Raw genomic sequence first — 22,560 nt, 5'->3', positions numbered from 1 at the left:
ATTTCATGGACAAAAGAAAATATTTTCTTTTGGGTTCAGCAGAAAAAAAAGCCATACAGATTAGGCACAGCATGATGGTAAGTAATTGTTGATAGATTTTAATTTCTCTTTAAGACAGAAAATAAATCACTTTAATGATCCTTTAAATGGGTAATACTAATTATTCCAGTTACTCAATAAACGTGTCTATTCTCCCATCGACCCATCCAGTACCTCCCTTTGTCCTTCTTTTCATCTCCCTTTGACCCATCTGAGGTTCTATCCCTGGTCAAGCCACATGCTGATAGATTTTGACAGCTGTTATCCAGGTCACATTATCCCTGGAGTCCATTTGTACAAATGTTGAACTCAAATAGCCATTGCAACACAGAACACAGAGAACTAAGCACTATCAGCTTCATGTATGACCCATAGATCAGTTTGGGGGTTCTTAGTGGACTTATTGCAAGTGGTCAAATATGCTACTTTTTTTCTCTAACAACAACTGAATCAATTTCAGGTCTTACTACTTAAAAGAGATCATTGAAAAGATTTGTCAACCTTTCCCAGGGTCAACAACCTGTGACAGATCTTTGTAAAGACTGACAGGAAGTAGGATAATGAATAACTTCCTTGTACGACCCATATTTCCTTCTCCTGAAAATGATTCACCTCCTCGCCAACTGACCAGCAAACCAGTCAAATGCAAAATACAAAGGAGGCTTGAAACAACCTTCTACACACAAGCTACAAAAAGAAAAAGGAAGAAAAAGAATAAATAATATTAATCAACCTGAATCAACTGTCAAAGTTAAGGTATAATAGAATAAATTCATACACAGTAAACACAAACAACAGAAAACAAGAAACAAAGCAGAAACTTGTTCAATGAAGGGAGGGCTTCATGACCTCATGAAACCATGAAATCAACATTTTTATGGAATATTGGGTTATTTATAATAAAATATGTATATGTGCTAGGGGTGTGACGAGATCCTTAGGTCACAGGACGAGACACGAGATTGTGTTCACGAGACAAGACTTTTACACAGTATTTTTAAGAAATCCTCAATGACGAAATACATGACCAGAAAAAATGTCTGCAGGTGCATTTGAAATGTTTTAACTCATTATCTCGTAATGAATATCATTTCAGTTCTACTTTCTGAGTATGAATTATCATATGCAGGAAAAGACAACAATACTCAAGCACTGTAAAAGGTTGCCACAAACTCAACTGGTTGGCTTCTCTCCAGTATGATTGTCTCCTCAGATCATAGAACTGCACATGATTTATGAACTTCTACAACTTTTGACCTCCTAACTGAACTCCTTCCCACAAATTATCCACAAAGATATTAACTTCAAACAATAAGTGCAACCATAATCAAAGCAATAGTGCGAATAGAGACCACATATTTCTTCAAGCAATTTTAAAAGAAAAGACATTTGTTTGACGCTTCTGTTGCGCAAGGATTCCTCTGCGACGGTCCTGCCGGTCTTCTCGTCAGCTCGTATTGGATGAGCTGATGGAATTGAAGCGACTGTTATCCGCCTGAATTAAATTTTTATTTCTATAAAAAGCAAACCTACAGTGGAGGCGTAATGTAAACATTGTGGTTGCATATTCTATCCTAACTGATGACACGAGACAGCTTTTTAGCCAACCCAGGCTCATTGGAATTACGTGACTCTGCCTAAATTTTTGCAACACCTGAATTATGTACCTCCAGGTACGTTTACCTGCACTTTTTAGGTGAAGCGTCCACCGGAGGCGCTAAGTGGTAATATTTTTTCTCCATTCCAGCTGCGCAATATGACATCATGACTTCGCGTAAACATACACGTGCCAACCTGATCTCACAGAATGAATATTTATAGCCTAATTTTATATTTTGGAGCAACTAACTCCACTCCTACCCTAAACCTACCAACTTTCAACAATATAAAACACGTAACAGGCAAATAAATGTACAGTCACATGTATTTATTGCAAAAACTGACCAAAAAAACTGCATAAAAGTATGAACTCATGTTGCATTCCAAGTCTTCTGAAGTCATACGATATCTTCATGAGAAGAACAGAGTTGATATTAATGTTTTAGCCGAAATGATGATCGCGCTCCTTTGCGAACAGAACACACACGCACTCGTTCATTCATATTTCTAATTCAAATGATACACACAAGTTGACTGATGCGATCGTTCACGAGACACACGACAGCCAATGCTGTTAAAGCTGACGTGATGTTTCTTCTGGCGACAATATTTGAAATGTATTATTAATCTTTGGCGGATGGACTCGACGTTACTGATCCCTTTTGGGGATTTTCTTCACACAAATCAATCGTTTGGCCTCGGAACACTTGGGATATTTGTACTTTCTGAATAAATTATGCATGCAGTCGTATCTGCCTGTTATATCCTGTTTTTTATAATACACAGATGGGTAGGTTTAGGGAAGGGATTGAGTTACGCGTTCAAAATGTGTCTGAATATGTGTGTGTTTGTCCACAAGGTAAATGGATTTATAAACATACTAAATAAAAAAAATTTAAAAATGCAGAATGTTTCTTGTGATGGGTAGGTTTAGGGGCTGTGTGTGTGCGTGTGTGTTTGATGGGTAGGTTTAGGGGTAGGGCCAGTGTAGGAGGATAGAATGTAACAGCTTTGATAAACACGCTAAAAAGCGATTATGCGTCTTGATAGCACGCCAAAATGGCATACGAATTGGTGTGTTTCATACATACGCCATTTCATGAGATCAGTTTTGGAATGGAGAAAAAATATTAGCACTTTATAGCGTGAAAAAGTGCAGGTAAAATGCAAATCATTTTTTAAAACAACATGCCCTAGTAATCTTTAATTAAGGGATTAGTTCACTTTTTAAATAAACTTTTGCTGATAATTTCCTCACCACCGTCATCCATGTCTTTCTTTCTTCAGTCGAAAAGGAATTTTTTATTTAAAAGTGAACAAATCCTTTAAAAACATTAACATGCCTCGCAACTTTCGCTGATTATTTACTCGCACCCTTGTCATCCAAGATTTTCATGTCTTTCTTTCTTCAGTTGAAAAGAAATTAAGGTTTGAGGAAAACATTCCAGGATTTTTCTCCATATAATTGATTTTAATGGGACCCAAATGACTCAAGGTCTGTATAACTTCTACTACGTCAAGCGTGATAGCGTATTACGTGGCGTCATGAACGAGCATCACAGAACAGAGCAAGGCAAGCATATGTGCTTATAAAACTTAAATTAGATTTTTTGTTTAAATGACAGATCGTTTCGCTAAGTAAGACCCTTATTCATCGTCTGGTATCGTCTAAAGCCCTTTGAAGCTGCATTGAAACTGTCATTTGGACCTTGAACTGTTTGGGTCCCATTGAAGTCCATTATATGGAGGAAAAACATGGAATGTTTTTATCAAAAACCTTCATTTCTTTTCGACTAAAGAAAGAAAGACATGGACATCTTGGATGTCAAGGGGGTGAGTAAATTATCAGCAAAAGTTGTGAGGCATATTAATGTTTTTAAAGGATTAGTTCAAAGTGAACTAATCCTTTAAAAACATTAACAAACGGCATTTCTTTTCTGTTGACATGCACACCAGCATGAGGACAGGGCAATACGTTTTTCCAACAGTAAGAGCAGTTTCAGCTTTCCCTACAGAAAACTGCCAATTATCAAAGGACAATGATCCAATTAATTCCCTATTAGCAAAATGAAGTCCCACCTGACATTTCCTTCTCGTTCAAGAAGCCGTTTCACTCAGCAATCAGCAATTTCATGCTGACTTTAAAGGGCATTCGCACTAACACCAAGCTGCATCTACAAAACAGCAATTTATTAAAGTCATTTATTTCAATGGTAGTTTACATACTCAACATATGAAATACCATTCATATTTTTTTATTTATTAGTTAATAATGAATATTCATCAGCTGATAATTAATATTTAATTATTTCTGCATATTTTAAGATTTAAATCATTTAAAAGGATAATGATAAATACTGAAAGATTTAAGAGCTCTTGATGCAAACCCATAGCACATATTCAAGTGAGTTGCTATGCTTATAATATTCACCATTTATAAATTATCAGCCATAACATCCAAACAATCAGCAAGCCAGAATTTCTCTCTCACTGCATCCCTAGATGTTTTAACCAGTAAGACATTTATCCACTTCCTATCATCCATTTTAATCACTCTCTTTGAGCAATATCTTAAACTTAATGATCACAGACACAAACTGAGAAAATAAAAATAAATGCCTCTTATACTGTATGCTACTATAACTACCCTGACTTCAGAAGCATCTGCTTCAGTCTACAGTTTGTGCAATTATTGAAAATCCCTTCATCCCTCTCAGGGGCATTAAACAATATTAAGAGCTGTTAAAGAAAAGGGAAAATGAGGTCATGAAGGGATGCTTTAATGGAGGTAATGGCAGAAGTGCTGCAGCAGTAGTAGGGAAAGATTACACAGCACATCTAGTGATGAAGCTGAAAATAAATGTGATAGAGCACAAAAGAGTAATGCCAGGTTCACACAATACTCCGTCTGCAGTACATATGCGATGCAGGAGCACTAGGCATTGTGCTTTCACATATGAAGTGTTTGCAGTGCGCAACTGATCCACAGCTGTATACGCAATCACAACATTTATTCATTATTTTTATTTCAAATCCAAAAATAAATACAGAAATGTTTTATCAGCAATGTGATTCTCTTTTTGTACCACAGCACAGTTCTTTCACATAAGTATTCACGTTACCTTAAGAAAATTATATATTAAAGCCTAAAATAAACTAGGGACTATTTCCTTCAGCTGAACCACTTCAGATGCGTTTTACTGTTCGTCATGATGGTTTTGAATTTGAATTTCTTGAAATATTTATGGAATTACTTCAAAAAAGAAAAATAAAGTTATGTGCAGCACAAGTCTATCATATAGGCTACATAAAATTATAATGAAAACATTGTAATTGTGTGCTTAGGACATGGTTTTAATGGTGAGACCTTTTTTTTTGTAATCAGGCTCTTAAAATTATATAAAAATGTGGATTTAGATTAATCAGCCAATATAAAGTTATCTGTTTTCTGAATAAGCAAAATAATCTGCCAGTGGGGTAAACAAAATAATTTTGTTTTAAGATTATTTTGTTTACCCCACTGGCAGATTTCTTTGCTTATTTGAAGCAAAAACTCTCTTAATTTTAAGTTATTTTTCCCCAAAACAAGACAATTACTTTTGCTTGTCTAGTAAATACTTCTTGTTTTAAGAATTTTTAGATGTTTGGACTAGAAACAAGACAAAAATACTAAGCAAGAGAAGTATTTTTTGCAGTGAAAAATTATAAGTTATCGGTAACGGCCAAAAAAGTTTTATATTGGTGCATCCCAAGTTAAAAATCCCAATTTTAAATTAAAACCTACAATTGACAAAAACAGTCGACTCTCATACCCTTTCTTTTGCATTTAAATCTTTATACAAGAAATCCTGTGGGTCATAAAGAACTATATGTTGACTAAAACACAGTAGAGTTTAATTATATAAAGTTATGGTGAAATTACTACATTTTGATGTCAATCCATGTTTTTTTTGTTTTTGTTTTTTTTATGCAACAATGCGCTGTCACTTTAATTCAGCACGTGCAGCACAGCAAAAACTGACTCGGTACACGAACGATAGAACACACCTGGAATGCATTGCCGGACCGCATCCGTGTGCAGTGTGAACACTCTAATCTGTTTACAAGGGCACCAGAAAAAAATACGAGCTGCAGAGTATGTGTGAGCCTGCCGTAACTCTTTTCTTTCTGGAGGACAGGCTGTTGCACTGATGTGGTGATCAAAACATGGTGAGCCCCCCAGGACAGAGCACACACTGCAACTCTGAGTCACGGGTTTTGGAGCCGCATGCCTGTGAGACCATGTGACAGACCCTGTAAAAAATGCCCTCTGGCCTCTACGCTGCTTCTATCTTTTTTTTTTCTTCTTTTTTTTTTTTTGGGGGGGGGGGGGGGGGGGTCTTTAAAAAAAAGCAGACAGCTGTACATGAATTTCTAGGATAACACTGGAATGCAAGACAACAACACATTATGAGAAAGCAAAGCATAAGCTGGATTTTTAAAGTGGAGAAGTGCAGCCTCCTAAGTGCATACGTGCATCACCACTCCTCATCTAGTCACCAAGAGTTTACAGATATTTTTATGTGAAAAGCACAGTGCTCAGTTTATGAATCTGAAGAGGGAGAAGGGAAAAAAGAGAAGAATAGATCAACTCAAATTACCCTCACAATTTTCCAGCATCACTTACCTCAAAAACACGCATACATAACATACATACATACATACATGCAACAACATTCCTCTTCCTCTTTGTACACCAGGCACACAGCCTCAGGGAAACCAGCCTGAAATTGTGGGCACAAATCTTAGTGGACAGGAGGGAATAGTTGCAGTGAAGAAATTACTTCATGACTTTCGAAGTCACTGGAAAGATCAACATGAACACTCAAACAAGGAGATCTACTCAACCACTCCTTCTACCGTCTCAAAGTGCAGCATCTCTCGCGGTGACACCTGTCAAAATACCACGCTCCTCTGCACAGCCTGTCCATAATAGAAGTCTCAAAACATCTCTGATTTCTATTGTTATGATAAACCACAGATGCTCAAGTCAGCATTTCAGCCGCTTTTCATTCTATCAACACAATAACAAAACTGTAACTTTCAAGTGAACCCCGAAAAACCATAACTCAGGTGTGTTTAATAATAGTTGATTTAGAGTCTTTCAGAAAATCTGAAATGTCTTCACCCAATTTTCCTCAAATAACTTAGCTAGAGATAGTTGGATTTTACGAACTGGATTTACACCCCTCTGAAATTCTCAATGATTTTTTTTCTCATCAGGAAGGATTATAGGATTTTAGTTTTCAGGGGTGGCCGACATGTGCCCGACACTCCTAACATGAGCTTCAGCATTACCTATCTTGCTCCAAAGGGATATTGGGCAGAATGGGTTGCATTTCATTTTGTGAATGCACTGGAAGATAAAGCATTCGGATGCAAGATGGGATGCACGTCTGCCCCTGACTGAACCCTCCACAGACTGGAGGGAAGAAAGTCCTTAATATGATGAACATTAAAGTTGATTTATATACTGGAACAAAGAAAGGTATATGCCCTATATTGAATATTTAATTGTTTCTGTCTATTTTATATCCTTATCTAGCAAAAACCAATAGGGACTACAATACTTATCGCAAAAATGTAATAATGTAACAGCAATCTCTTGAAGAACAATGTTATATTCCTAACCAGACTTTTTCAGAGGAAAAGACATCACTGAGGTCTCTACTCTATTGTCAGGAAATCATATTATCTTAAATACTGGCACATAGGAGCAAAAACAACCCTCAGTAGCCAACAGAGGGAAGAGATTGTTACTTCATGATCTAGCAAAGCATAATATAAAGATCTAGCAAATTATATAAAATAGCTCGAGCAAGTGAGAGAGAAGCCCTGTTTTCACTTTCTATTAAGATGTTTTTGGCGGTCAGTATCTGCGGCCATGGTCTCAAGGTCCTGCCCATACTCCACTCCCACAGACTCAAATGTAAGCACAGCTCTCAATCATGATGTTACAACCCGTTTTTATAGCATTAAATAACTAACTAATACCAAACATTTTGGGAAAAAACACTTTAAACAATTTACAGCTCTGAAAAAAATTAAGAGACCAAAATTTAGTTCAGTTTCATCAGTTTATCTGGTTTTACTATTTATAGGTATATGTGTTTGGGTAAAATTAAAATTTTTGTTTCATTCTATAAACTACTGACAACATTTTACCCAAATTCCAAATAAAAAGGTTGTAATTTAGAGCATTTATTGGCAACAACCGAAAGCAACAACTGGTCAAAATAACAAAAAATATGCAGTGTTGTCAGACCTTGAATAATAGAAAGAAAATAAGTTCATATTCATTTTTTAAAAAACACAATACTAATGCTTTAACTTAGGAAGAGTTCAGAAATCAATATTTGGTGGAATATCCCTGTTTTTGAATCACAGTTTTCATGCGTCTTGGCATGTTCTCCACCAGTCTTTCACATTGATGTTGGGTGACTTTATGCCACTCCTGGTGCAAAAATGTACGCAGCTCGGATTTGTTTGATGGCTTGTGACCATCCATCTTCCTCATGATCACATTCTAAAGGTTTTCAATGCGGTTCAGGTCTGAAGATTGGGCTGGCCATGACAGGGTCTTGATCTGGTGGACCTCCATCCACACCTTGATTGACCTGGCTGTGTTGGTAGCATTGTCCTCCTGGAAAAACTAGTCCTCAGAGTTGGGGAACATTGTCAGAGGAGAAGGAAGCAAGTTTTCTTCCAGGACAACCTTTGTTGTCCCCAATGTCTGCTGCTTGACCTTGTTCTTATGAACCGGCGTCTTTAAAATTTTAAGGATGGAAGCAACCGGACACTCACTGTATATCCCTCTGCCAGTAAAGCCAGAATTGAACCCTTCTTTTCCTCACTCAAAAGTTTTCTTTTTAACTTTTTTGGCATGGTCAATAGTTATTTTTTTATTTAAATTACTTTTGAGGTACTACTAGCACTGTTTTTGCCATCCAGGTGGTCCTACTGCAAGAGGATAGTAATGACCACAGAAGTGTTTTTTTTATACTTTTCCTTATCTAATAAGATTTGGTTCAGGTGATCACCTAATCAGCACCTCATCCAGAAGAATGAGGTGTGCCTGTATTGGAATTCAACAGACACTGGAATGGCAAATTCCATATTTGTAGAAATGCTGATTTAAGAAAAAATTGCAGTTGTCTCTCAATTTTTTTCCAGAGCTGTGTGTCTGAGTGATAATAACTACCTAAAATGACAAAAAAAAAAAAAAAAAATCTTTGGAAAAAAGTGTTGCCAGTGTTGAATAGTTTGCCAGTTTGACACGTGGATCCGAATCTTGAATCATGACCGTTTGATTCTTTATTTCTGGAAGACGGAAATTAAGATGCTGAATAAATTCATATTTTTTGTTATTTTTGGACCAAAATGTATTGTCAACGCTTCAAAAGAGTCTAACTAACCAACTGATGTCACATATGGACTACTTTGATGATTTTTTTATTATCTTCTGGACGTGGACAGCAAGTGGGCATTCACTTACATTCAAGAAAGGACAGAAAGGCCTCGGACTAAATCTAAAATATCTTAAACTGTTTTCCGAGGATGAACAGAGGTCTTACGGGTGTGGAACGACATTAGGGTGAGTCATTAATGAAAGAAATTTCATTTTTGTGTAAACTAACCCTTTAACTAACCCTGTAAACTTTAGCTGCATTCAGTGTGAAGCGTGCAAGCTCACTTCTTCTAGAGTTGCAGCATGAACACGAAGAGCTTGTACAGATCTTTATTCAGGAGCAGCTTCTTAGCAAAACCTGCTTTATAAGTTATTGACCCTTGGTTATAAAGCAGTCTGGTGAGAAATGCTTTGCGGTTCGCGCAGACATAAAAGCATCGACGAAAACAAAACTGAGCCACTTCCTTCAGCGGTTCATTATTACACCCAAGAACACATTACACTACAATTACACTTAGACGCCATTCTGCTCCAGCGTCTCTACTACTATACAATGGCGGACTATGACAACAGCAGAGCTCGCTCAGGGCAGGTCTGAGATGAAACGCTGCTTGTCAATCAACAGTCGTGGGAGGGGTGTCTGACCATGTGACTTCACACGGTCGAACAGTTTGATTTGAGACAGGAGAAAACATATAAGAAGATTAAATAAACACTTGATGGATTTTTATCATTATAAGATAGGTTGTGTACAAGCACTGCCAACACACACTTTCATACAATCAGCTTGTAAAAGTGCATGTACCATTATATGACCCCTTTAAAAAAAGTCCTGGCTAATCCAAACATTATAATGGCAAAAAAATGTTGTTTTTTTGTCCATAAAAGTGCTATTATTATCTATCCATCACAATGGCCTTCTGAGGCGAAGTGGCGTGTTTGTGTAAGAAAAATATCCATATTTAAAACATTATTGACTAAAAAATCTAACTTCCGGCAGATTGCAGTATGCATCATCATAAGAGTAACCCTTGACCCTTGACCCTTGAACCATGCGTATTGATCAAGCGGCAACCTCCCGCGATCTCTCTTGAAGCCAATACGGAAGTAATGTAAACTGCAATTCCTCAACTGGCCACTAGGGACAGGCTCCAGGAGGGAGCAGAATCTCATTGAGCCCCATGTTAAAATTCTCAACTTTAAAGCAGAAAAAAACATGTTTACAGCCTGGTACAAATTGTGGTTTTGGCTTATAAGGCTAATTTTGATCTTCATGACAACTCTGAGGGGGGTGAATTTTTTTATAAATCATTCGTTTACGTTATATAAAGTCTTAAGGTTCTGCATAATTAAGTGCGTGGTTACAAGTGGATAGCCATTTATCCGCCGTCTATAGTCGTTGCGTCACCTCAGCTCCGCGCACATCCCGCCTTTTTGCCCATTTTCTGTTATCCGGGAGTGACACGCGATGACTCGCTCACAAGATGGCAACGCCCAGCTCGGCCATACTTTAAGCTTCAGAACGGCTTATCGGAATCCTATGGGTGACGTCACGGACACTACGTCCATATTTTTTTACAGTCTATGGTATTGATGAATGCAGAAGCACAGAGGATAGAGCAAAACAAAACAAAACACCAGTCATGAACTAGTCTAAAAAAATTATTTTTAAAGACAATTGGTGGAGGATTTTTTATATAAGAGAAGAGGGGCTTAAGTTTGTTGTCTGGCCCTATCTCAAAGAGGCGTTAAAGCTTGTGATGCTTCTATACATCTCGCCAGAGGTTACTCTTGCCGTAAGTCGATTTGGATACAGCTTTCCGCCAGAAGTTACTTTTTGTAGCCTATAAAGGTTTAAATATGGATATTTTTCTTACACACACACATGCCATTTCACTTCAGAAGGCCTTTTTTAACCCCCCGGAGTCGTGTGGAGCAGTTATGTGATGGATAGATGCACATTTATTAACAAGAATTGACTTCATTAACGAAACAACAATCCACTGCCATTATGATGCTTGAATTAGCCAGGACTTTTTTAATATCACCCCGATTTAATCCGTCTGAAAGAAGAATGTCATATACACCTAGGATGACTTGAGGATAGAGTTTGAACTTGCCAAGATTTCCCAGCACTATCCTCGGGCTGGGTCGGGCCAGGCCCTTGATCAAGCATTTGTGTTTTTTTAAACATTACTTTATTACCCTAATTGGGTGGGCAGAAAGCTATGCCATAATCAGAAATAATATATATATTTTAGCAAAGTAAGAACTAATACTACACCTAAGAAACAAATGTGTAGGCTACAAAGTTGCACAATAATATTATAATATTTAAACATAAATATGAAAAAAAAACACTGTTTAATGACTACAACAAGTCATGTCTGAGCTGGATTTGAGCGAACATCTTTTTACCGTTGAGCGGTTCATGAGTGCACGCCTGCGGATGGTCACAACGGTCCGCTTCGCTCATTACAGGCTCGTTCTCATCAGAATACCCACGTATTAAAAATTATCGGGTTTAAATGTGTCATGAACTGGCTTTGTTTATTTTTTTATACTTTTGTCTGAGGTCAACTAATGACGTTTGTGTAGTTTTTACATTCAAAAACATCATAATGAATAAGTAATAGGCTATTTTCTACACTGGTTTTTGAGGCTCTCTCCAAAACACTGGGTTTAATGGGCATGCCGCACTGAAGACTTCGAAGTAAACGCCCACGGCTAGGATTGGATATGATTTGTATATTTAATGAGCTTAAATTCCCTTGTCAGTTCACGTTTTGAAAGCGGCAACCGGAATAATTCCCTCTCAAACAGGGCTCTCAAAATGTATTTATCAAACAAACACAATGATTTATCTCTCATCCACCTGAGATTTTTTTTTTTTTTTTTACTCGGCCCGTCCCATCGGTGGATAAGCGCAAACCACACACATATAAGCGGGTGTGCGCTCTTCAAATATCAAGTCAAGAGATTGAATATTAACAACGCAAATCAAGAAATTAATGTTATCTCACTATTTAAGATTAACCAGCCTGTCGACTTGCTTATGTTTTTGGTCTGGAAAACACATAGCCCTGGGACGTTGGGCTTTGCGAGCCCCCTGGCCCATAACGCATCTGATCTGATCTGTTCTGAACCCAAATCACAATGAAAAAAAACCAAATAAAGAATTCTCCAGCCTGTGACAGCATGCTAAGACATTTTCTGTTAGATAAGCACACATATCGATCTGTAACAATACAATACTATCACATAAAAAACACATTTTACTCACATAAGTGTGCTACACATTTCCTGTCGGATCCAATATAGAAGGCACAGCATTGTGTTTTTATCTCAATATATCTTCAAATCCAGGCCCCGTCCACACGGAGACGTTTAGCTGTATACGTATACATTTTTTACCGTATCAGCGTTTCGTCCACACGGATCTGGCGTTTTGGAAGCATGAATCCAATATTTTTTGAAACCGGGTCCCAGAGCGGATAAATCTGAAAACGACAATCTTCCGTTTTTCGTGTGTACAGCAAATCCGTATATTTTCTAAAACGGTGATGCCATCACACTACGTCCAGCACAGTGAAAGAGTTAAGGGATACAACTACGGGCAATGGGCATGCGTTCATCAATACCACATCATTTAATTACCGTATTTGCATTATTGTATATTGCCTTATTAACACTTCTGTTAAGTAGCAAATGTTTTGATTGTTATTTTACCGTGAGATTTTGCCTCACCTCCTATCTCTGTTTTTAGTGTATTTTTGTGGCAGAATTACAGCGCCACACAGTGGCCTGGCATGTATACTACATCGTTTTGAGTCGGTTTCTGGGATCTCGTGTGGACGTAGATATTTCTTGAAACGAGGGAAAAAAAAGATTGGATTGGGAAAGCTCTGGCTTTGTGTGGACGGGGCCCCAGTGTCAACTTTATCTTGCCATCTTCGGCATGTTTATTGCTTGGTAGCGAGATCAGTTTAGCTCCACGAGTCGGTGGGCGGGACTACAGAAGCAGCATACACACAGAGGCGGCATTTCATCCTTCTAATACATCATTGATTTGAGAGCCTCGTTTTCTTGTCCTGGTGTCTATAAAAGACTAACGAGGAAGTTTTCAGCTCTGAAACTTACAGGATATTCTTATATTACCGTGACCTTTTATATATCAAAGGCTCAAGGTAAAGTTGATTTCTTAATTCATCACTCCTTTAAATCGACTTGGGCTCATTACAGTTTATGTGTTGGGCCGTGCCGGACTAGGACACAACATGCACGGGCTTGGGTAGGGTCAGGATTGATTTTTTGAGCCCGATCCAAGCTCTGCTTGAGGGAGAGTAAATCATGGGCTAATTTTCATTTTTGGGTGAACCTATAAGACCTATACTACAGCCAATACCAGGGTGCGGTCAAAATACTTTGCCTTACTTTTCAGGCACACTTGCTTTCAGTGCATAAATACTGCTGATTGTGTTATGCAGCTTACGCAAATTAATATAATATAATATTTGTTATGTGTGTTACCACTCGGAAAATGGTTTTTTGCAGGGTGGGATGTCTGAAGTCAGTTGGTACAAGTCAGTGTTAGTTGTTTACATTCTTTATTATTGTAATGTTATGTGCTTTGAGATATGAGGTAATTTAATACTGTCTGTCCTGTCGCTTTGCAGACTCTGCTCTGGCTGTGTGCATTCATTTGTTATGGAGGTATAGCAATCAGAAGTGTGTTTTTTTTTTCCCAAAGCTAGCTTGCTATTGCTACCTTCTCCGAAATTGCCTACCCTACCTTTAAGATTAATGTTTTTTTTTAAAAAAAGGTCAAAACAATTCTGGAAGAGCATCAAAAGTTGTATTTAGAATAGAACAGAATAACAAACAATAAATAAAAGAAGTACTTTAATGAAAACATCCTACAGCAGGTCTGCACAGCGGTCTAGCGCAAGCATTTTTAATGCAATTGATCACTAGTAGGTCCTGCCCCGCTGTAAATAATCTATCCACTACAGCGCTGGCTCTTAAATCGTTAACGGAGCTCAAAGATGACACAGTGTTTTGACCACTGTGGTTGCCGTTTATACTTCCCAGCGGACAAGGGTATCACTGGATGCCAAGAGGTACCCATGTGTTTCAGTGCTCTTCTTTGTTATGTAAATAAGGTGTATAGTCTTTGGATAAGTCGCCCTGACCACTCCCCACCCCTTTTTCTTCCAGCGCCTGTGACTGAATTCAAGTCGCTGATTCCTGCCTGAAGCTCCTGCAATGAAGAGCGCTGCCCCTTCACGAACCATAACAACCCTTATACTGCCTTTAAACTCTGCAATTTCCTTCCATGCTATCAATGTGATAAATATATGGCATACAATTACAGAAAAGTATGCTCTACACAAAAAGCATCAAAGCCTTATTTATACTCATAAATCAAATAAATATTCGATAAATATTTAATCTAAGAACAAGATAGAAATACAAAAAAAAATCATAACAGGCTTGTGCCAGTAATTTTCCGCTCACTCAAGTCACCATCTCTCTCACTTTAAAAAGGGTGCAAATCACACAATGCCTTTCAGGGGGGTCAGTTTAGGGGGGTGGGGGTATTTTGGCCCAGTCCCCCTAGTGGGCGACAAAGGCACCACAAGCTACAAAATACCTGTTTATTCATGTGTTGCCGTTTTGGCAACTTAGGGAATGTGGGCAAAAATGTTGTAAAATATATATTTTATGCTTTAAGATGTAGCACGGGGGGGGGGGGGTGTACTTAAAAGACAATATGAAGCATTAAAAAAACAGACTTCAGTCTCTTCTACCTGACCTGTCCAGTTTGTTACTTTGTGTGAAAGGTAGCCTATTTAGTCTAAAAACAACAAACAGAACAATCTTCTCTCTTTCTTTTTTTTCAAGCTTAGTCATTTGAACTTTTAAACATGTACGCTACATTTATGTACTCAAGATTACAATAAATAAGTCTATAGCCTAATAATTTAGTTAATTTGAGGAATTTAGACATTTACTGTAGTTTCAAGCTTTTTCAGTCTAATTAATTTCAAGACAAACATGTCCTAAATAATTACAAATAAGTGATTCAAACAAACCTTTTAAATTCCAACATTTATTTTGCCAGATTTATTTTGCTATGATTATGATGGTATAAACCTGTAAATTCCAAAACTAGAACCCCCTACTACATATCCGCCCCCTGAGCAAACATTGCGTTTTCGTGTCTTCATCTATTTGTTTTATTGTCAATTTCGTAAATATGCTTTACCATTACGTCAAATTAACCAAACCATATTACTTTACTGAGCGCATAATATTGTTAACAAAAGTGAAGTTTGGATGTAACAAAAAAGTTGAATCCAGAAACAAATATTGTAGGCTACTTCAGCGTAAATAGGCTACTGTTTGCGTAAATGAAAGGAAAACGTGAAAAAAGTAAAAGCTTCACAACGCTGCAACAAGCAAGGTGCATGATTTCTCTCTCTAGCCCATACTCACATATTCTGACAGATACAAAGAAATACATTGTTATAGGCTACCAGACACACACACAGTTTAAAAGACATTGCCTGGGAAACACCGGGTATTAGATTTAGCTTGTATTACCTTGCAAGGATAATCCACAGTAACCCAGAGAAAGTAGACAGAAGAACCAGATATTCTCCACCGCCATGTACAGCGTTTGATTTCCAGCAGCGGGGTAAAGCAGTGTGCTTTATATGACCGCGACAAGCTACATGTATATAATGGAATTCGGGGAATAATCTTTTCGGGTTTAATTAGTTTCGCGTAATTTCACGTATGTGCCTGTCGCGCTCCCCTACCTATAACATAACGTGGTTGTGTTAGTCGGGGAAGAGTCGTCGTGTCTCTCGGCGCCTCATCGCCATGTTGTGTCCAAATGTTAAGTGTGTGAGAGTGTGTTAGCTCTCTTTACACACATACACACACACACACACACACACACACACACACCAGTGAGTCCCGCTTTAGGTGTCCACTGGAGCTGCATGAAACGCTGCCAGTATCCTCACACACCCCCTTTCCGTGTACACGACTGTACGCTATTTTCTCCAAACGCGCTGCGCCAAATATACGACACAACAATGTAAGATACATTGATTTATTTAGAGTTTCGTATTTCGCTAGTATCAATGAGGGAAAAAACACCCAAAATATGTTTTGATATGCTATAGCACTCCCAAATGTGTTCATCATTTGTAAACTCAACATTGGAAAGAAAAATTCACGTGCCACTATAATTCACAACAAAATAGAATAGGCCAATGTCAGTAACATTCACTTGTTCATTGATATGCCAGTCATAGATTCACAACACACACACAGTTGGGATTGCAGGACCCTCTGCCATGACCTTCAAATGGGCTGAGAGAGAATTCTTCTCTCCTGGTGTATGAGGGGGTGAGAGATCACATGTGCATCTGTGTCATGTGCTCCTACAGGCTGAGGATCCCACTCCGCCTGGTCACTGAGACAGCCATGTGCACGGGACCCCTTACTGTCTCTGAACACAAACAGCTAACTAGGGTCAGCTCAACCATAGAATCATTGGACATGGACACAGAACCAAGGTAAACAACAGACAGTGTGTATCCACTCTCTTTTTCAGGCAAATGATTTGTGAAAGCGTATGTTTCTGAATGTTTATTCTTCTGGTGACATTTATATGTACATTTATTTTAATGTATAGTCTACACTGTAAAAATAAAAACGTAAAATGTACTGGTAATTTTCAGCCAGTACATTATCCAGAAATTTTCTACAGAAATTTCCGTTGACCCTTAAAACACAAACTAATGCAATGTTTATTTCAAAATACAGGTAAAACACCTGTAAAAAAAAAAAAACAATAAAGAAAATTCCTTCATATTTATACAATACATTGTGCCCTATTTTTACAGACTTTTTTTTTACAGTGTAATGCAAAATGAGCGAATTCTGTCTGTCTATCTATCTATCTATCTATCTATCTATCTATCTATCTATCTATCTATCTATCTATCTATCTATCTATCTATCTATCTATCTATCTATCTATCTATCTATCTATCTATCTATCTATCTATCTATCTAACTGGAAGAAGAGAAGATTTATACTCTTCACACATCACAAAACTAAAAACAAACACTGAAAGAGACAAGATATAAATTGTGTTATCATACACCAGATAGCAAAATTTTAAGGAAAGCGTCCAGCATTGTGTATTTACAGAACAGACTAGAGAAACGCATGGGGGATAGGTAAGCATTTAATTCATTACCCATGGAAGTATGTTTTATGGTACAGACTTTAATATTTCATAGTGTATGCATATGTAGATTCTACCTTGGGCAAATCATGTTCAGAATGGGCTGAGATATTTTATCTCTCCCAAGTCCCAACTGCAAACCGATGGGCTTCCTGGGGGTAACCGTATCCAAACCCCAGAGGGACAGAAACAGATCAAACAACGGGGACGTCCCTCCTGCAGCTGCTGTCTCTGCAAACAGCACTGCTCCTGTAAGCAGAGCATGTTCACTCAGTAAATATCTCCTGCCTCTCTGTGCTGTTGTGGCTCGAGATTGCTTCGCTTCCACCACATCAAAGGCACTTTTGTCATGGCATAATGGAGTGATTGTATGCTTGTTGTTTTTAGGGTGGGCTGCTTTTGCCTCAAAAAAGAAAAAGAAAAAAAAGAACAATTAAATGCACTTGTTACAGACACGATGAAACACCCAAAAACACAAATATGATGTTTACACATCTCGGACATCCGCTCAAATGAGTTAATTTGGGGGTCATAGAGCTCGTTTAGGGTTATAAACCGCCTGGTATGAATGAAAGCTCCCTCAGACGCTTAAGGACATGGAGTTTATCGGTTTTGCTGATGGCATAAAAGTATGTATTTGTTAAACCAATACACAATTATAATAGGTCTATAACATTTTAGGTCTTGTCTCACTAAAAGATGCAAAAGAAAGCAAGCAATCAGATGCCTTTGAAGAAGTCAGAGGAAGTGCCCTAAGGTTGATGTGAATCTGAGTCATTCTGTTCATTGCATGATTTAGTGAATGAATGTGATGAACTTTTCATCCTTGAAACGATACATGTAATAAATTTAAAGCCATGGCATTTTAGAAGTGTTTTATTCCTGTATGTATTCATCATTGAAGTGTTCAGCTACACATCTGAATGAGAAAATCAATACAGTATTTTTTTCAGAGTTAAAGGCACTAAATAAGGGATGACACATGAAATATAAACAAAGCTGTAGAAAAGTGTTCCATTTGAGAAAAAAAGATGACCCTTTTTGCAGTGCAGCAGCACAAGTTTTATACAAAATGTATCAGGGGAGACTTTTCAACTCTAAAATGTTCAATGTTGACAAGGGTTCTGGATGCACTTCAAAAAATGAGCACATGGATTGCGCTTTTAAATAAAAATAAATGAATAAATAACAGCTTTTAATGTTATTCAAAGGAATAAACGCCTCACTTCTGGTTTTTCCCACCTGAACAAGATGACCCGTCATGTATATTTAGAGTGAACCAGCCAACCCCCAAATATGATGGTGTTGTAAATAACTGCCCTGCCCAGTTACTACCCTGCTCTTCTGTCATTGTAAAGGGCACCAAATGTATGCTTGGCACAGTCAGCATGTCACCATGGTTACTGAGACTCAGGAGTGGCACATAGGCATAGAACAAAAAACTCAGTGGTACAATTGGTGGTCCAGAGCCACTTGGATACACTGGCATGCGGCCCAGAGAGGGGCATGTAGGATACTACTGTATGAATGGGGTGGCACCCAGGCAGTAGTCTGAAATCTCACCACAATTGTTTGAAGTTCTGTTTTTGCTTGGCTTATTTTCTTGGACTCCAAAAAAAGTTTTAGTATGAACTATTGATTCTTGTTGGCTTGAATGATATCTCTCTGTCTCTCTCTCTCTACTTTTTCCCTGGGAACAAGCAATTGCTTGTTATTATTTATACTAACATTTCCTCATTCAGAAGTGGAGGCATACTGGAAGTTAATGGGAAACACTACAAGAAACAATGACTATTACATAAGTATAACAGTTAGTGTCAGTCCTTGAATCTGATTGGCTGATAGTCCAAAAGGAATCTGACTTTTGTGTCACTCCACTTGTCTTGTGTTTGTATTGTCAGCGTATGTGTTTGTGGTAGGGATTTTTCTGCAGGTTAAATCATTACACTAGTAGCCTATAGGTAGCAACATGTCAACCTTGATTTATTACGTCCAACATGTCCACCTGGTGTTTCTCAACCAGCGCACCGGGGCAAACTTTCAAGAGGGCCTCAGAATGAATTTGAATGTAATTAATTAAAAAAGTACATTTAAATAAACAAATAAAAATATCTTCAAATAATCTAACTCTAATCTCAACTATGCTACAAAAGCATATACTGAAATCATATTTCTGCCCTATTCTTTTCTGGAATCATGTTGTTTTAATAGATTGTAATTAATTTGAATGTATGGACACTCCCAGTTTCTGTTAGTACAAATTCAGAAAATAAAAAGGATTCTCATATTTGCAGTAGAAATACCATTGTTCTTTTTTTCCCCTATTGTGATGCATATCCGGCTTTTTCCTGTGAAAAACAAGAAGTAGGGCGGGGCTTGATTTTGTCCTTCGGGAATTGATTGGATCGATGGAAGTTGGACATTTCTAACAAAATGACAGAAACAAGACAGACTGTAATAGCCCCTCTCTCACGCCATTGCACATGACAGGAAGAGAAGTCAACGTGTTTGATTAAAAAATACGAGAGCACATAAATGTAAAAAAAATTATGAAGTGCACAGATAAATCATTTATAATAAACACTACAATATTACATAAAAATAAGAATGGTCAGTTTTGATTTCATGGCGACTAATTCTGCTGTGGCTTCTTTGGAACTATTTTCAGAGCACAAATAAACAGAGTAACTGATATTATTGTGTCTAAAAGTGAAGATGCTGTCACATTTAACACCTTCAGCAAAATTGTGCGTCGACTTGCCTTCTCTTCAATGGGAATTCACACGATTGGGAATTTCACATGGGAGCGAAAGATTTCCCCATTCATATTTTGCAAGAGGACCAACAGAAAACTTCAGCTTTTGCTTGTTTTGAAAGTTCTTTGCAAGTTGTGTTTTATACAAAATATACTATTGACCATATATTTTAACCACACTTTAAGTCATAATGTATCAACTCATTTCTTATTGAGTTATTGTATAAAAACGTGCCAGGTCTGAAAATCACCTATGAGGTCTGTATTTGGAGCAACAGAACTCTGATCACTCTCCTTAACCTTCTATTTACGAGGAAAAGTGAGAATAAGAGAGAGGGTAGAGGTACATTTGGACAAAAGCAGAGTGGGAGTGGCTGAGAGCAGTGGGACAGCAGCAGTTTGTCTCCTCCTCAGGCAAACCACTCATTAGACACACAAAACCCGGCTGTGTCCAGCCCTTCCCATTAACAATGTACACAGCTCAGTGGAGATCCACCCTCAAAGGGATTCTACCTCCTCGATGGCCTGTCCATCAATACTAGACCCACTAGAGTCGCATAAATCTACATAGACTTAAACCCATCCATTCTAAAATAGGTTTGCATAAAAGTGCATCACAAAGATGCCATTGATGGAACCATGAACATGAGCCTATTTTCCTGTATAGTGAAGAAGAGGACAGTGGTCAAAAAGAGAGGGCGCTCTCATCATAATGAGCATAAAAGTGGATTTTAAATGCTCGTAAAGCAGTGCATGCTAGAGACAGGAGGAATCCGTCCAGTGTGGATGACCACCGTGCCATCATGAACATCCCATAAATGGGACCGTTGTTAGCCAGCGGGAGGGAAACCCTTTCCCAGAGTACACTTATCTACATTTGGACTCTCTGCTGAATGTCATTAACACACTGCTCCTAACAAGAACTGTGAAGAGTAGTCCGACTTAACCTGATGAATATTCACGAACTGGTATATGGAGAGGGATGTGGAAAGTGACTAAAGCGAGGAAAAGACGGCAGAATGAGAGAATAGAAGGACACAGAGAGAAATAAAAATGGCGAGGAGGGAGGGGCGAGATGGAGGTAAAGAAAGGTTGTATAGAGAAATAAAAACCTAAATCTGGACGAAAAATAAAGCCCAAGAAGAGACTTATCACAACAGATGAAAATAAGACACAGAGCTTTAAAAATTCGTAAGGTTTCCTTTTTAAAGTCTCTTAGATACAATAATTTAGAATCATGAATAAATAAGTGAAATCAATAGGGGACAATTAATGAGATGACAGAGGAGGTTTAAAGGATGCTGACAGAAATAGATTCAGTAAAAGAAAGCCACTAATAGCTAATGATTTTGCTGGATAGTGCTTCTTGAGAAAAATAACATTAGGTTTTTTATTTATTTAATATGCATTTAAATTACATAGAAATGTGAGCACAAGACTGCTGTTCAAAAGTTTGGGGTCAGTAAGTTATTATTATTATAATTCAGTAAGGAAACATTGTTACAACAAATGTTCAATTACAAATAAATGCTGTTCTTTTTTGAACTATTCATCCAAAATCCTGAAAAAAATACATATGGTTTCCTGTTTCCACAAAAATATTATTCAGCTTAACTGTTCAAGTTTCTTGAGCAGCAAACCATAGACATAGGCCTATTTCTGAATAGAAAATTCAGCTTTGCCATCACAGAAGTAAATTCAATGTTATAAATTTGGTTGTTTTAAATTGTCAAGCACTCACACAAGAGTCTTCACTCTCCTTAATATAGGCCTACTTGTCATTAAAGTGTTAGTAGCCTAGATAGGGAATATAAAATACGTTGACGTAGTTGCAAAGTTACTTAGGCTATATAGTAAATACAATTTTTTTTGTAGGACAATCACAATAAATAAATTAAAGTTACTTATAGTCAACAAAACGACCAGAAGGGACCATCAAAATTAAGTGTTAGCCTTTGCAAAGTATTGGACAATGAGCACATCAAATTTGTATTTCTGAATCTCTGTGTAACTCAGTAGGTTGAAATCAACTAACTTAACTGGCTTCTAGCTAACTACATTTAGAACCGATTGGCATATGTCACTTCTTCCCCTCTTTAGGATATGTCTCAGGGCTCTTTTTAAAAGTATGATAACAGAGATGTCATCGCTGAGCATGGTACACATTTGAAAAGTGCTTATTAAAATGAATGGCAGATGCCATGTGAATGCGATACGGAGTTTCTCTTTGCTTAAATAAAAATAGAAACGAAAAAGACAGGATGATGAGAGGTCGACATGCAAGTCAGGGCTAGTGTGTGCAGAGCCCCCTACAGACAATACTACCGAAATGCGCCTAATAACAAACACCTCTGCAAAACGAAAGAACTGGATGACTCCAAAACCCTAACATCATAATAATGCAGTATGATGTATTAGAGTGTCCAAACTCGATCATGGAGGGCCACTGT

The 22,560-nt window shown here is 37.7% G+C and overlaps 1 protein-coding gene across 1 annotated transcript in view; it reads right to left on the bottom strand.

Moving 5' to 3' along the window:
* igdcc4 (immunoglobulin superfamily, DCC subclass, member 4) overlaps positions 1 to 16,115 on the bottom strand; it is an 85,404-nt gene extending 69,289 nt beyond the window's left edge. The window contains 1 exon segment of the mRNA XM_067426795.1: positions 15,692 to 16,115. Within this exon segment, the coding sequence (XP_067282896.1) occupies positions 15,692 to 15,758 (67 nt within the window). The 5' untranslated portion in view covers positions 15,759 to 16,115.
* Between the last annotated feature and the right edge of the window lie 6,445 nt (positions 16,116 to 22,560).

Source organism: Pseudorasbora parva, chromosome 1, assembly GCF_024679245.1.
Source record: "Pseudorasbora parva isolate DD20220531a chromosome 1, ASM2467924v1, whole genome shotgun sequence".
Classification (NCBI taxonomy): Eukaryota; Metazoa; Chordata; class Actinopteri; order Cypriniformes; family Gobionidae; genus Pseudorasbora; species Pseudorasbora parva.
This window is presented reverse-complemented; position numbering and strand designations above follow the sequence as displayed.